The following is a 14,085-nucleotide window of genomic DNA, read 5'->3' on the forward strand; positions in this document are numbered from 1 at the left end:
ACTAGTGGCAGTGATAAGGTCAAGAGATTACAGCTTGGTCCTTCCCTTGTATTCTACATTTGAGCCAAATTTGTGTTGACTTGCACTAGTGTGCAACACCAATGATTCCAGTGTGGTGGTTTGAGTGTAAATCAGTAAAGACTGGCACACACATTTCGCAAAGGAAGGAAAGCAAATATGGGATGCTTCAGCGGGTAAGTCCTAGTCTTTTGTCTTTTATTATTCTGCGAAGCTTCTTGAGGGAGTGATGATTGAAGGTATGGTCCATTAAAAAATACATGCACCCCCCAAAGCCTGTCATTGCAGGCTTCTTGTTTCCTCAATAGGATCACTCTGCGTTGCGGAATCAGGCCCTAAATTTAAATGTGCAGTTGAAGAATGTTCTTTCCTCATGTCTCTTTGGATATGTGAAATGAAATGTTTGCTACATGTATTTAATAGTTCTTATATCATTAAGGGGATGATGTGGTTTTTATCTTGAAACAGACCCTTTCTGTTTTTTCCTAACATGGCTCCCTTTCTCCCTGATTGTGTTTTCTAGGATTAGCCTACGCTTTGCTGGCAGCTGTTCCCCCGGTATTTGGCCTATATTCTTCATTTTATCCTGTTTTTCTATATACCTTCTTTGGGACCTCTAGACACATATCAATAGGTATCTTTCTTTATGTACAATTGAAGTGTTTTCTTTTCAAATAATACTTTGTAAAAATAAATAAATAGGACAAACTTTCTGATTATTTTTCTTCATTAAACTTGAAATTCTTAGGTACTTTCCATAGTCTCAAAGGCCAGCAGGCTGTGTTTGCTGTCATCTTATCTAATATATTTAAGAAGGAATAGAAGCAACAGTAGCTAGTGGAGTAGACATGAGCATGAAAACCAGGAAGTCCAGCTTTGCTGCCAACTAGCTATGTGGTCTTGGACAAATTTATTTAATTTCTCTGCATCTGTAAAATAATTATATTTACCTGCCACAGGAGTGTTTATTCAATGTATAAACCACTGTATTGGTCCTGAGTATAAGGGCAAATTTCACTACTAAAAATGCAACTTTGTAGATTGAAAACTCTGAAATAGTTTGGAGATAAATGTTTAATTCCACAAAAGTGTAAAAACATGAGATAATCCATTGTATAAGGAACCCTAGTTAACAAGCAAGTAAGTTTGTCCTAACTGACGTGCAGAATTTGCACCTATTTTTCCTCTGTCTTTTATTTGAGGCACGTTTGCGGTGATCAGTCTGATGATTGGTGGAGTGGCTGTCAGAGAAGCTCCTGATGAAATGTTTAATATTATGGAATCTAATTCCACCAATAGCACTGATCTCCTTGAAAACTATAAAGCCAGAGATGCCATGAGGGTAAAGGTAGCTGTGGCCGTCACCTTGCTTTCAGGGATCATACAGGTAATATGCTTGTAGCTTGCTGTAGGGCAAGTTCAGGCAATTCTCTCAAACTTGCAGTGATAGGGGGTCCCAGGTTATGGAGCCTGCCCAGACCCTACAGTAAAATGCTAGTGCTCATGCCCCAACACAGTTCTGGGGGATATGAGCTGCATCATGCTAACTATGTACCTAAGATTAAGGGAGAACTTGGAAACAGGGAATTTCTCCAGACATCTCAGCTTTGGCTGAGGCACATCAGAGAGATCCTCTTCCTCCTTCACCACTACCACCTCCGGTCTGACAGGAAACCTCTTTTCACTATTCCTTTAAAGCCTTCCATAAACCATAGGATACTAGGTCTATATATGTGTGACCTATACCCCGACTCCATCCTAGCACTGATGGTACTGAACCCCCTCAGACTGGCCTGGGTCAGTGAGAAGGTTGCTCACTGAAACTTTATTCCTGCAGAAAGGGGGAAGTAGAATTGGTTCTGAAGGAAAGCCTAGATTTGCTTGGACTGTCTCTGGTTTGCTTGAAGTCAGGGTTGGCAGGAATCTGGTCTGCTCTGTTCTTTACAGCGCTGACTTTTATGTTACAATTGAGTGCACTGGTAAGTTGCATAATTTGACCCTATTGTTCTTCAATAGTTGTCTTTAGGTCTCCTTCGGTTTGGTTTTGTAGCCATCTATCTAACGGAGCCACTGGTACGAGGGTTCACTACTGCCGCGGCAGTTCATGTCTTTACCTCCCAGTTAAAGTATCTGCTTGGAATCAAGACGAAGCGCTACAGTGGAGCCCTTTCAGTTGTATATGTAAGTAAGTAACTATCTTAAAAGCATATGACCCCCAGATTCCTTTCTGCAGTACTCCTTCCCAGGCAGTCATTTCCCATTTTCTACTACCCATGTACTACACATGAACAATATAGCCTGAGCTGCTTTTCCAATCTCCACATGTCTCTGACACCGCACTCCAGTTTCGAAAATATTCAAAAGCTCTGATTTAATTATTGTAACTTTAAATGTATGCTAAGCCATTGTGTATGGATCTACACAGCTGAGCTTTGAAAAATCAGATGATATGTGCACTGCGTTATAAATTGTAAGTCTAAATGAGCATGTCCCTTATCAGCTGTGTTTCTGTATGCACGTTGCACATCATGTTGCCCCTTTGTCTGTTCTCATAAACAGGCAGATAGTTGAAATATATTAGAATCTCTCTCTCCCACTAGTTTTGGAAAACCAGTTTTTGCTGTAATTCAGTATCTGCCTTTAAGACCAGAGCAAGGAAGTCTGAGCAGAGGAATATTGGAAGCCTCTGATCTCTTAGGAGACCCAATCCTTTGGACTGGTTAATGGCACACCAGTAGAAAAGTTGCAGCACTTAAAAATTACAATGGTATAATGAGCTATAGAAAACCTAAGATAGATTTAATTATCCATTTGTGTAAACGTAACCAGCCTTCCAGAAACTGGGGATACGACACTGATAACTTTTCAGCTTTGATGCTTAGGTGACCTATCAAAAAGCCAGTGGTGAATTAGCACTTGAAGCAGTTAGGAGGAAAAAGGATAATATTTTCCAAGCATGCTGTTTAACCGTCATAGTGTATCCCCTTTTATAATTACATAGCTGTCTGCAGCAAGGCTTTGGATTTGTGTTCCTAGTGGGTTTCTTTTTGTAACTGCTTCTATTAACGCTACAGGGCAATGTTTCTTTTTAAGACGTTTTTAACTTAAAGAACTTTTAGGTTTTTTGGTCAGTTTAACAGCCGATATGGAAGATTACTGTCACCCAGCCAAAAATAATCCATTGCCACGATACCCTCGCTGATTGTGTCCAGCAGCTTTAAAACTGTTTATGCAGCTTTAAACAGATTTGACTTGCTAAAGACTGCTTGAGACTATTGAAGTATGGTTTAACTCGGTGTTTAGACTTATTTTTTCCCTCTGAAAAAGACTTTTGTTCAAATTTTGTGCCCGATTCTTGACAAACTCTAGTATTGCATCTTTTGGCCATAAAAAGATGTACATTAATGCCACAAAAGCAGCTTAATATGTCCTGTGTTTTTGGGCCAGTAGTTGCTCTAATAACGTATTCTCCTTACTCAGATATTTACTGTTAGGAGTAAAAAGTCTAGGTGGAGGAAATCGTATGTATTTTCTCTACAATTTGTGAGGTGCTTTCATACTCTGGAGAGAAGCAAAAACCCAGATAGCAACACACATCTTGGCTTCCCGGGGCAGCTTACTGGACAGAGACTATTAAGCAACTGAATACAAATATCTTTGGACAAATAAAATCATCATGGAATAACTATCAGAATTTTATTATGTTGCAGAGTTTAATTGCTGTACTTTCAAATATCACAAAAACCAACATTGCAACCTTAGTTGTTGGATTAACATGCATTGTTTTGCTGCTGAGTGGGAAAGAAATTAATGACCGGTTTAAGAAGAAACTGCCAGTTCCTATTCCTATGGAGATCATTGTGGTAAGTCAGTTGTGAATAGTTTTACATTTTGTGCATGTACACAGAATATTTCACCTGTGACGCATACATGGAAAAGTCCTGTAAAATTTAATAGTGACGTATATCCCTGCTATACATTCTATAGGATGGTTCTCAAAAGCCTATAGAAAATATTTCATTTTTTATTAAATCCTATAGGTATTGAGAATGGGACTGTCAAGTGATTAAAAAAATTAATCTCTATTAATTGTGCTGATAATAATAGAATACCATTTATATTAATATTTTGGATGTTCTCCACATTTTCAAATATATTGATTTCAATCACAACACAGAATACAAAGTGTACAGTGCTCACTTTATATGTATTTTTATTATAAATATTTGCACTGTAAAAATAAAAATAGTATTTTTCAATTCTCTTAATACAAGTACTGTAGTGCAATCTCTTTATCATGAAAGTTGAACTTACAAATGTAGAATTATGTACAAAAAACTGCATTGAAAAACAAAACAAAATGTAAAATATTAGAATCTACAAGTCCACTCAGTCCTACTTCTTGTTTAGCCAATCGCTCAGATGAGCAAGTTTGTTTACATTTGCAGGAGATAATGCTGCCCACTTCTTGTTTACAATGTCACCTGAAAGTGAGAACAGGTATTCGCATGGCACTGTTGTAGATGGCGTTGCAAGATATTTACATGCCAGATGCACTAAAGATTCATATGTCCCTTCATACTTCCACCACCATTTCAGAGGACATGCATCCATGCCAATGATGGGTTCTGCTCGATAACTGTCCAAAACCATGCAGACCAACACATGTTCATTTTTATCATCGGAGTCAGATGCCACTGGCAGAAGGTTAATTTTTCTTTTTTTGGTGGTTCGGGTTCTGTAATTTCCTCATCAGAGTGTTGCTCTTTTAAGACTTCTGAAAGCATGCTCCACACCCCGTCCTTCTCAGATTTTGGAAGGCACTTCAGATTCTTAAACCTCTGGTCGAGTGCTGTAGTTATCTTTAGAAATCTCACCTTGGTACCGTCGTTGCATTTTGTCAGATCTGCCATGGAAGCATTCTTAAAACGAACAACATACTGTGTCATCATCTGAGACTGCTATAACATGAAATATACGGTAGAATGTGGGTAAAACCCAGCGCAGGAGACATACAATTCTTCCCCCAAGGAGTTCTGTCACAAATTGAATTAACACATGGAACCATGTCCTCTGGAATGGTGGTTGAAGCATGAAGGGGCATATGAATGTTTAGCATATCTGACATGTAAATACCTTGCAATGCCGGCTACAAAAATCACAAGCGAACGTCTGTTCTCACTTTCCGATGATATTGTAAATAAAAAGCGGGCAGCATTATCTCCTGCAAATGTAAACAGACTTGTTTTTGTCTGAGCAATTGGCTGAACAAGAATTAGGACTGAGTGGACTTGTAGGCTCTAAAGCAGAGGTGGCCAAATTACGGTCCTGAGGGCTGTCCGGCCTGGCCCCTGAGCTACCAGTCAGGGAGGCTAGCCCTCAGCCCTGTCCCTCCTTCCCCTGCAGCCTCAGCGCACCGCACCAACCGCGCTCTGGCCCGCTGCTCCTAGTGGACGGCGTGACTGTGAGCTCCTGCTGCTCTGAGCGGCATGGTAAGGGGGCGGGGAGCAGGGGGGTTGGATAAGGGGCAGGGAGTCCTGGGGGGCAGTCAGGGAGTGGGGCGGTTGGACTGGGGGGGGGTCCCGGGGGAGCTGTCAGGGGGTGGAGGTGTAGATAGGGGTCGGGGCACTCAGGGGACAGGGAGCAAGGGACAGTTGGATAGAGGACGGGGTCCCGGGGGGGGGGGCGGTTAGGGGAGGGGGTGGTTGGATGGGGCGGAGTTTCTGGGGGGGTCAGGGGATGGGGAACAGGGGGCAGTTGGATAGACATGGGAGTCCTGGGGGGGGGCTGTCAGGGGGCAGGGGTGTGGATAGGGGTTGGGGCAGTCAGGGGACAGGGGTGGGTGGGTAGGGGGTGGGATCCCGGGGGGCAATTGGGGCGGGAGTCCCGGGAGGTGGTGGTCAGGGGACAAGGAGCAGAGGGGGTTGGATGGGTCGGGGGTTCTGAAGGGGGCAGTCAGGGGGTAGGAAGTGGGAGTGGGCCAGGCTGTTTGGGGAGGCACAGCGTTCCCTACCCGGCCCTCCATACAGTTTTGGAACCCCGATGTGGCCCTCGGGCCAAAAAGTTTGCCCACCCCTGCTCTAATGTTTTATATTGTTTTGTTTTTGAGTGCAGTTATGTAACCAGAAAAAAATCTACATTTGTAAGTTGTGCTTTCATGATAAAGAGATTGCATCATGGTACTTGTATGAGGTAAATTGAATAATACTATTTCTTTTGTTTATCACTTTTACAGTGCAAATATTTGTAATAAAAATAATATAAAATGAGCATTGTACACTTTGTATTCTCTGTTGTAATTGAAATCAATATATTTGAAAGTGTAGGAAAAACATCCAAAATATTTAATAAATTTCTATTGTTTAAACCTGCGATTAATCACGATTAATTTTTTTGAGTTAATCGCATGAGTTAACTGCAATTAATCGACAGCCCTAATTGAGAGTAATTTCTATAGTACCTTATTGAGTTAATACCTCTAGGACTCTTGCATAAAAGTATCTCTTGGGATTCCGAAGGCAGCAATGTATAAACAATATAGAACAAACCCTTCCTAGAGTTAGTAGGAGTTGAACGTTAGACTGTCATCAGAAGGGTAATTTTGACCATGTAGATTTGCAATGAAGTCTTGGATTTGACCTTGACAAGGGGAGGTAACCAATGCTGAATAGACGTTACCAGTCATCGTCCAGCAGAGGAGTTACAAGTCAATGACTCACTCACAGAAGACACACTGGGGTATTGCTTCACTTTGTGACTCAGCAATGCCCACCAGACATGCCTGGACTTGTTCTCCAAGCACATGGACTAAGGGTATAAAACAGAACACAGTGGCCACATGCTTGGCCTTTTCTCCTCCCCCCACCTACGCTGCAAACAACAAGAATGCTCAGAAGACTGAAGACTCCAACAGAGTAGACTGGCCCAGGTTTCCAGGGTGAAACCTGTGTACCATGACCTGCAATATTCAGTGGGGTGAGAGAAACTGCTTAATCTAAGGGCTAGTCTACACTGGCAATGTTAAAGCGCTGCTGTAGCCGTGCTTTAACATGGCTTGTGTAGTCGCGGCAGAGCTCTCTCCCAGCGCTCTAAAAAAACCGCCTCCTCAAGGAGCATAGCTACCAGCGTTGGTGCAATGTCTACACTGGCGCTTTACAGCGCTGAAACTTGCTGCACTCGGGGGTGTTTTTCACATCCCTGAGCGAGAAAGTTGCAGCGCTGTAAAGTGCCAGTGTAGACAAGCCCTCTATGATACCCAGTCTCATAGGGTTGAGAGTTTAGACTGCGTGCTTATGTTTTATTTTATTTTTGGTAACCACTCTAACTTTTTGCCCAATACTTATAATCACTTAAAGTCTATCTTTTGTAATCCGTAAACTTGGCTTTTATCCTGTTTATCTTTACCAGTGAGTTTGCCTGAAGTGTTTGGTAAATCTGCTCAGGTTTTCAAAGGCTGGTGATATATCCACTTTCCATTGATGAAGTGGTGAACCAATTAATAACTGCTCATCTTGAGCAGTGCAAGACGGTGTATTCCTGAGGTACAAGGCTGGGAGCTGTAGGGATTTGGCTGGTGCCTTTCTCTATGTGATTGATGAGTGGCTCTGGGAGCATTCATGCAATCTAGCTGGGCGTGGGGCTCCACATGCGGTTGTGCTGAGTGATAACAGTGCTTGGAGGGGTTTGCTGCTTGACACGAGCAAAGCATTGTGAGAGATAGCCCAGGCTGGAGAGTTAAGGGGGCACAGCGGTCCCACAGTCCCAGACTGCACCCCGGGGATCCCGTCACACCCTCACTGTCTTGATTTACAAAAAAACACTATGTTGTTCTACATTAATAGTTCAAAACACCATTTCCATCTGGACCAAAGCACTGAAATCAATCCATTTTATGGAAGAGGACCCATCAGGCCTTGCCCTTTTTGACTAATAATCCCATATGGGACTGGTTCCAGCCACTTTCTTTCGTTAGGTTGTTTCACATCTCAGGGACAGTCTTGTGTTTAACGTTGGGGCCCTTATTTGTAAAATGGGGGTAATACTGCTTGGCTACCTTTTTAGAAAGTGCTTTGAGTTGTATGATAAGTGCTAGTATTAGTATGTATCTTGTTAGCGTACACTTGGATATTTTTTTCTTTAGCATGTTAGGGTTCATGAGCAACGTCCAGGGTTTGGGTAAGCAGTGGCAGTCTGACTGAGAGATGTGAGACTGTGTTTCCAGAAGCTAATTGACTAATAATTTCCATCACATCCACTTAATGTCCATTCTTAGCATTGGTTCTAACCAAGGTTTTCCCCTCAAATTGCGCGCTCTCTTTCTCTTTTCAGCACTTTTTTCAAATGGGTGCAAGCGCCCTAAATAATCCGTACTCTTCTAAACAAGTTTACATGTGTGCTTTTAGGTAATAGTAGCTACTGGAGTTTCAGCTGGAATGAATCTGTCCAACACATATGAAGTGGATATTGTTGGGGATATCCCTAAAGGGTAAGGACAGTGAATGGAGTATATCCTTATTCAAGCTATACTCTTTTTTTTCCAATGTGGCGGGTATATTGTTATAGTAACTCTTTATCATTTCATCTTGTAGATTACTTGCTCCAAAAGTACCTGATATAAATCTCCTCTCAGCAGTGTTTGTAGACGCATTAGCAATAGCAATTGTTGGCTTTTCCATGGCTGTATCAATGGCCAAAATCTTTGCACTTAAACATGGCTACACTATTGATGGAAATCAGGTAACCTAGCTTTGGATTTTTTTTTTATATGTTGGCCTATGAAAATGTAAACCCCAAGAACCTGATCTAATGCCAGCGTCAGTCAGTGGTAGTCGTTACACTTAATTCAGCGGACATTAGATCAAGCCTTTAATGATCTATCACCCAGTTATCTGAAAAATCACCTCTCATGTTCTGTTCTATTCTGCATAGGTTCTTATATTGTGCTTGTCACTGTAGCGTCTGAAGCACTTTCCAGTAGTGCATTACCAATGTGGCTAACATCTGTCCTTTGTTCTGTAATCCCTTCTGAGCCATATGTCTCATTGACGGGGATAAGATCATCCCTCTCACTCCAGCCTCTGTATGCTTGGTAATTGGGTCAAAGTGGCATAAAGGGACCCTAAAAGCCCCAGTCCCTAGTACAGGCCCTCTAGAAGACAACAGTGTAAGGTCATCCTCTGAGGTCCCACTCACATGCTGTGGGAATGAGAGGGATGTATCGGGGACAGGGCCACAGCACTGCATAATTTCTGGGCAGTGCTGAGCCCCAGGCAGTAGCCCAGGGAGGTTGCTGTAACTTAAGCCCCCAGGGCTGTCTAAATTACACTGGGGTCTCTCCAGCCATAGAAAATCCCAGGATTAGGAGAGCACAGGGTGGCTTTAAGCTGCTTTAAGCCTTGTCTACACTACAGAGTTTTGTCTACAAAAGTTATGTTGACACTCAAAAAGTGCTATAATAAAAATTGGTATTGCATGTTCACACTCACTCCCTCTGTCAGCAGAGCATGTCCACACTTGGGGTCCTAGCATCAACAGTATGAGCAGTGCAGTGTGGATACCTATCCCACAGTCTAGCTCAACACCTTCTGCCGCTAGATCTTGTGGGAAGGCAGAGCGGATCATGGCACATCTTGGGACCAGGCTCAGTGTCCTGTGATGCATTGCTTTCTGTCCCAGCATTCCATGGGCTTCTGCCTTTCTTTCATGGCATTTTTCAACAGCCCTTTGCTGTGCACACCAGCATCTTTGTAAGAAGGGATAGATCTCTCTCTGTCATGAACACATCATGGATGGCAGTGCAGTTAATCACAACGTTCCTAACTGAAGAAGACTCCCAGTTGCCTGACATGCTGTGTGATCTGGATAGGAGCAACTTTTTAGATTGCTTTTGGCATTCACAGAACAGTTGCAGAGGGTAGACTGTCACTTTGGGGCTCAGGAAACAAGCACTGAATGGTGGGATCGTATCGTCATGCAAGTGGAAGATGATGAGCAGTGGCTACAGAATTTTCGGATGCCGAAAGCCATCTTCTTGAAACTGTGTGCGGAGCTCGCTCCAGCACTGCAGCACAAGGACAACAGAATGAGAGCTGCCCTATCGGTAGAGAACCATGTGGCAATTGCTGTGTGGAAGATGGCAACTCCAGGCTACTACCAGTCGGTCACGAATCAATTTGGAGTCAGGAAATTTACCGTTGGGCCTGCAATAATGCAAGCATGCAGGGCAATTAATTGCATCCTGCTACGAAGGACCATGACTCTGGGAAATGTGCATGAAATAGTGAACGTTTTGGCAGAAATGGGCGTCTCTAACTGTGGAGGGGTGATAGATGTCACACACATTCCAATTTGGCCCCAAACCACCTTGTGACAGAGTACATCAATAGGAAGGGGTGCTTCTCCATGGTGTTGGAGGCGTTTGTGGATCAGCATGGGCATTTCACTGACATCAATGTGGGGTGGTCTGGGAAGGTGCATGACACGCATCTTCAGGAACACCAGCCTGTATAGAAAGCTACAAATGGGGACTTTCTTTCCAGACCAGTGGAGGATGTTGAAATGCCCATAGTGATCCTGGAAGACCCGATGTACCCCTTACAGCTGTGGCTCATGAAACCTTACACAGGAAACCTGGATAGCAGTAAGGAGCAGTTCAACAACTTGCTGAGTAGGTGCCGGATGACAGTGGAATGTGCCTTTGGCAGATTAGAGGGCTGCTGGCGATGCCTTTATGGCAGGTTAGACCTCAATGCGGGTAATAATACCCATGGTCATAGCTGCATGTTGTACGTTGCATAATGTTTGTGAAGCTAAGGGTGAAAGGTTTGCTCAGGGGTGGAGTGTTGAGTCAGACCGCTTGGCTGCTGATTTTGAGCAGCCAGATACCAGAGCTATCAGAGGAGTCTAGTCGGGGGCCAATTCAAATCAGGAAGTCTTTGAGGCAAAACTTTGAAAATGAGAACCAGTAATGTATATCTCTGTGATTGGTGCTGCTATGTTACGTTAAATGTAGTTTTCCTAGGAAGCAATGGTGACATTTGAGGCCTTACATTCCAGTAAGCAAATGATGAAACTGCCTGTATATGTATTGGTAGTGCCTGCTATCTCAATTTGTAGGAAACAAATTAAAGATGATGCTGGAAAGTTTCCTACAATGTGGGAAGGAACAAAGCTGCTCTGCCAAGGAATCTTCAGCAGAGGATTACCGAGTACCTCCAGGAAACTTTCCTGGAATTCTAGCTAGAGGATTCCCATGAGATCTCAGCATGCATCAACGCCCTGTTCCACTGTAATGAATAGCTACACAGGGAAATGTCCAGCACACAAAAACACAACCAGCCTCCCACATTTCTATACCCTGAACCCACCCTCACATGACACAAACCGCAGCCACTTTTCCTCTCCTCCTTCTTGCTCGCTGGAGAGCAACTGCTGAGGCTGGCTAGACACCACTGGAGTGGAGGACAGTTCCTGGCTTCCTGCCCCACCGGTCGATCCTGCCAGGAGCTCCACATCATTGTCTAACTCCACCTCTTCATCAATGACTTTGTCCTCCAGGTTTGATCCTCTTTCCAGTGCCTCCAGGCCCGCTGAAGTATCCAAGGGGCTCTTGGCGATGGAGTTGGCGTCACCACCAAGAATAGCATCCAGCTCCTTATAGAACTGACAGGTCTTAGGTGCAGCACCGGAGCGAGGGTTTACCTCCCTCACCTTATGGTACGCCTGCCTCAGCTCCTTTATCTTCGCTCTGCACTGCAGCATGTCCTAACCATAGCCCTTTTTGCACAGTCCTTGAGAAATCTGCCGAGAGGTATCAAAATTCCTATGGCTCAAGCACAGCTGGGACTGCACAGCCTCCTCTCCCCATATACTGAGCAGCTCCGCAGTGGTCCAAGCAGGAGAGCGTTTGCTGCGATAACCTGCCGCCGTCACCTGGGAAGATGCGATGAGACCTCTCCACGCGCAGCCAGCAGGAAATGGAATTTCAGAAATTCCTGGGCCTTCGAAGTGGGAGGGGCGGATGGTGGTTTACCTGGCTGCAGAGAAGTGGAGTTCAAACTGCTGACCAGAGCAGTCGTGATTGGCATTGTGGGAACCTCCTAGAGGCCAGTTAAAGCAATAAAATCAAGCGTGGTGTCTTCACTGTTATTTTGTGGACAAAAATTTTGCGCAAAAAGCCTTATGTCTCTCGTTGAGGTGGTTTTACTTTGTCACCAAAATAGGGCATTTTTTGCTTTCAAAAGTCGCATTGCAGTGTGTACGCATCCACTGTTTTGTCAACAAAAGGCAGCTTTTTGTTGAACAAACTTTGTAGTGGAGACAAGGCTTTAGGATCATCTCCCCCTGAGCTGCAAGTTCAGTGCTGAGCCCCTTAGAGATGCAGCACAGAATCTCACCCGGGTTATCCTCTGTCTGCTCTCCCTTGCTGTCAGTTCCTTACGGTAAAATCTTTGGAACTGGCAGGAGAGTGCTGTTAGTAGAGGTGTCCTGCGTCTCACTGTGACGGTTCCCCAGGTGAAATTCTGGCCCCATTTGAGTCGGTGGGAGTTTTGCCACTGACTTCAGTGGGGCTAGGATTCCACCGCTCCAGAGCACAATACCAGGCTTCTGTATTTGGTCAGGTCTTTGCCCTTCACCATGGTAGGCCTTGTCCTGCACCTATTGAAGTCAATGCGAGTTTCACTACTGACTTTGGGAGCATGATTAAGCCCATCAGTTTGTGGTTTTATGGTTTTCTTCTTTCACCCAGAGAGACCGTGGCCCAAATTCTGGGCTGGTGTTATTGGGCACAGTTCCTTTGTCTTCTGTGGAGCTACATCCGTTTACACCAGCGGAAGATCTAGCCCCATAAATCTTATTCACGTTTTGTATGTCATGTTAACAGCTCCCTGGTGAAGCAGTGTGCCTTATATATACATTTGCTTTTATTTTTCAAATATTATTTATACACACACACACAATAAATAATTCCTTCACCCACCACAGAAATGCAGCCATCTCTGTGATAACACATGACAACTGTTTTTTTTAACTACACACAACAGGGCAAACTAACTAGGGGTAGAGGAAGATGTTGCATATAATTTGAATACTAGAATCATAAAGTTAACCCCAAGTTAAGCCTGAAAATGGACAATTTTATATAATTCTGTGTTTTACATTTCAGAATTCAACCCATGAATCATTGCTGTGGAAAGATGGGGAAACAGTCCCTCCACACCACCAAATACTAGGTTTAATGTATGATTCAATATGAGCCAACTAGTGTGTGCGCTGCTAGCACAGGAGATAATGCCCTGTTGGAAATTATGTAAATTAGAAGCAGCTGTTAAAGTAATATGTAGAAGTAGCCTACATCTGTATTTGTAGAATTGTTCTGCATGATTCTTTTGATTTCTCATCTGAAACAGGAACTTATTGCCTTGGGAATATGTAATTCTGCAGGATCCTTCTTCCAAACCTTCTCGATCACTTGCTCAATGTCTCGGAGTCTTGTTCAGGAGAGCACTGGAGGGAAAACTCAGGTGTGTCTATCCAAATGTTTAGGCCAGGAAATATTTACTTTCTGGAACTGCAGATTTTGGAGCCTGTTGCTTGATAAGATTTCCAGGTCTTCTGGCCTCTGGTTGGTCCAGAGACAGTGAACAACATTTCTCATGGTATTGTAGTCTAGCCAAGGCCAAAGTAGAAGCACAGAGGATGTATCAATATGAAACTAATGGAGCTGGAATGACGGATCAGAAAATCACTGAACCTCCAGTATTTCAGAAAGCGCAATGCAGGCCAACCAGTAACGTTTGCATTCTGTCTTGTTGCCTTCAGCAGTTTTTATTCTTCAGAAATGTGATTTCTTGTACCTTTTTGTTCAGATTGCAGGTACGCTGTCCTCAATCATGGTTCTGTTAGTCATTGTGGCTATTGGTTACCTCTTTGAACCACTACCTCAGGTATGGGAACTTTGCCTTTGGATATTGTGTGTATGGGCAAAAGTCAACTAGCTTTGCTTAACTATCACAAAATCTGTATCTAAATGAATTAACAGCTTAGGGCCCAATCCTAAAAAGTGCT

At 43.6% G+C, this 14,085-nt stretch overlaps 1 protein-coding gene across 4 annotated transcripts in view; it reads left to right on the plus strand.

The window, feature by feature from the left end:
- SLC26A5 (solute carrier family 26 member 5) overlaps positions 1 to 14,085 on the plus strand; it is a 46,375-nt gene that overhangs the window by 15,767 nt on the left and 16,523 nt on the right. For 3 of the 4 annotated variants that reach the window (XM_073328528.2, XM_073328531.2, XM_073328529.2), the window contains exons 5-12: positions 542 to 652; positions 1,221 to 1,405; positions 2,035 to 2,199; positions 3,729 to 3,881; positions 8,421 to 8,503; positions 8,607 to 8,754; positions 13,428 to 13,541; positions 13,887 to 13,964. In XM_073328528.2, coding sequence (XP_073184629.1) covers positions 542 to 652; positions 1,221 to 1,405; positions 2,035 to 2,199; positions 3,729 to 3,881; positions 8,421 to 8,503; positions 8,607 to 8,754; positions 13,428 to 13,541; positions 13,887 to 13,964 — 1,037 coding nt within the window. The remainder of the gene's footprint in view (positions 1 to 541; positions 653 to 1,220; positions 1,406 to 2,034; positions 2,200 to 3,728; positions 3,882 to 8,420; positions 8,504 to 8,606; positions 8,755 to 13,427; positions 13,542 to 13,886; positions 13,965 to 14,085) is intronic. The other variant, XM_073328530.2, reaches the window with a different exon arrangement.

The sequence above is a fragment of the Lepidochelys kempii genome, chromosome 1 (genome assembly GCF_965140285.1).
Source record: "Lepidochelys kempii isolate rLepKem1 chromosome 1, rLepKem1.hap1, whole genome shotgun sequence".
Lineage (NCBI taxonomy): Eukaryota > Metazoa > Chordata > Testudines > Cheloniidae > Lepidochelys > Lepidochelys kempii.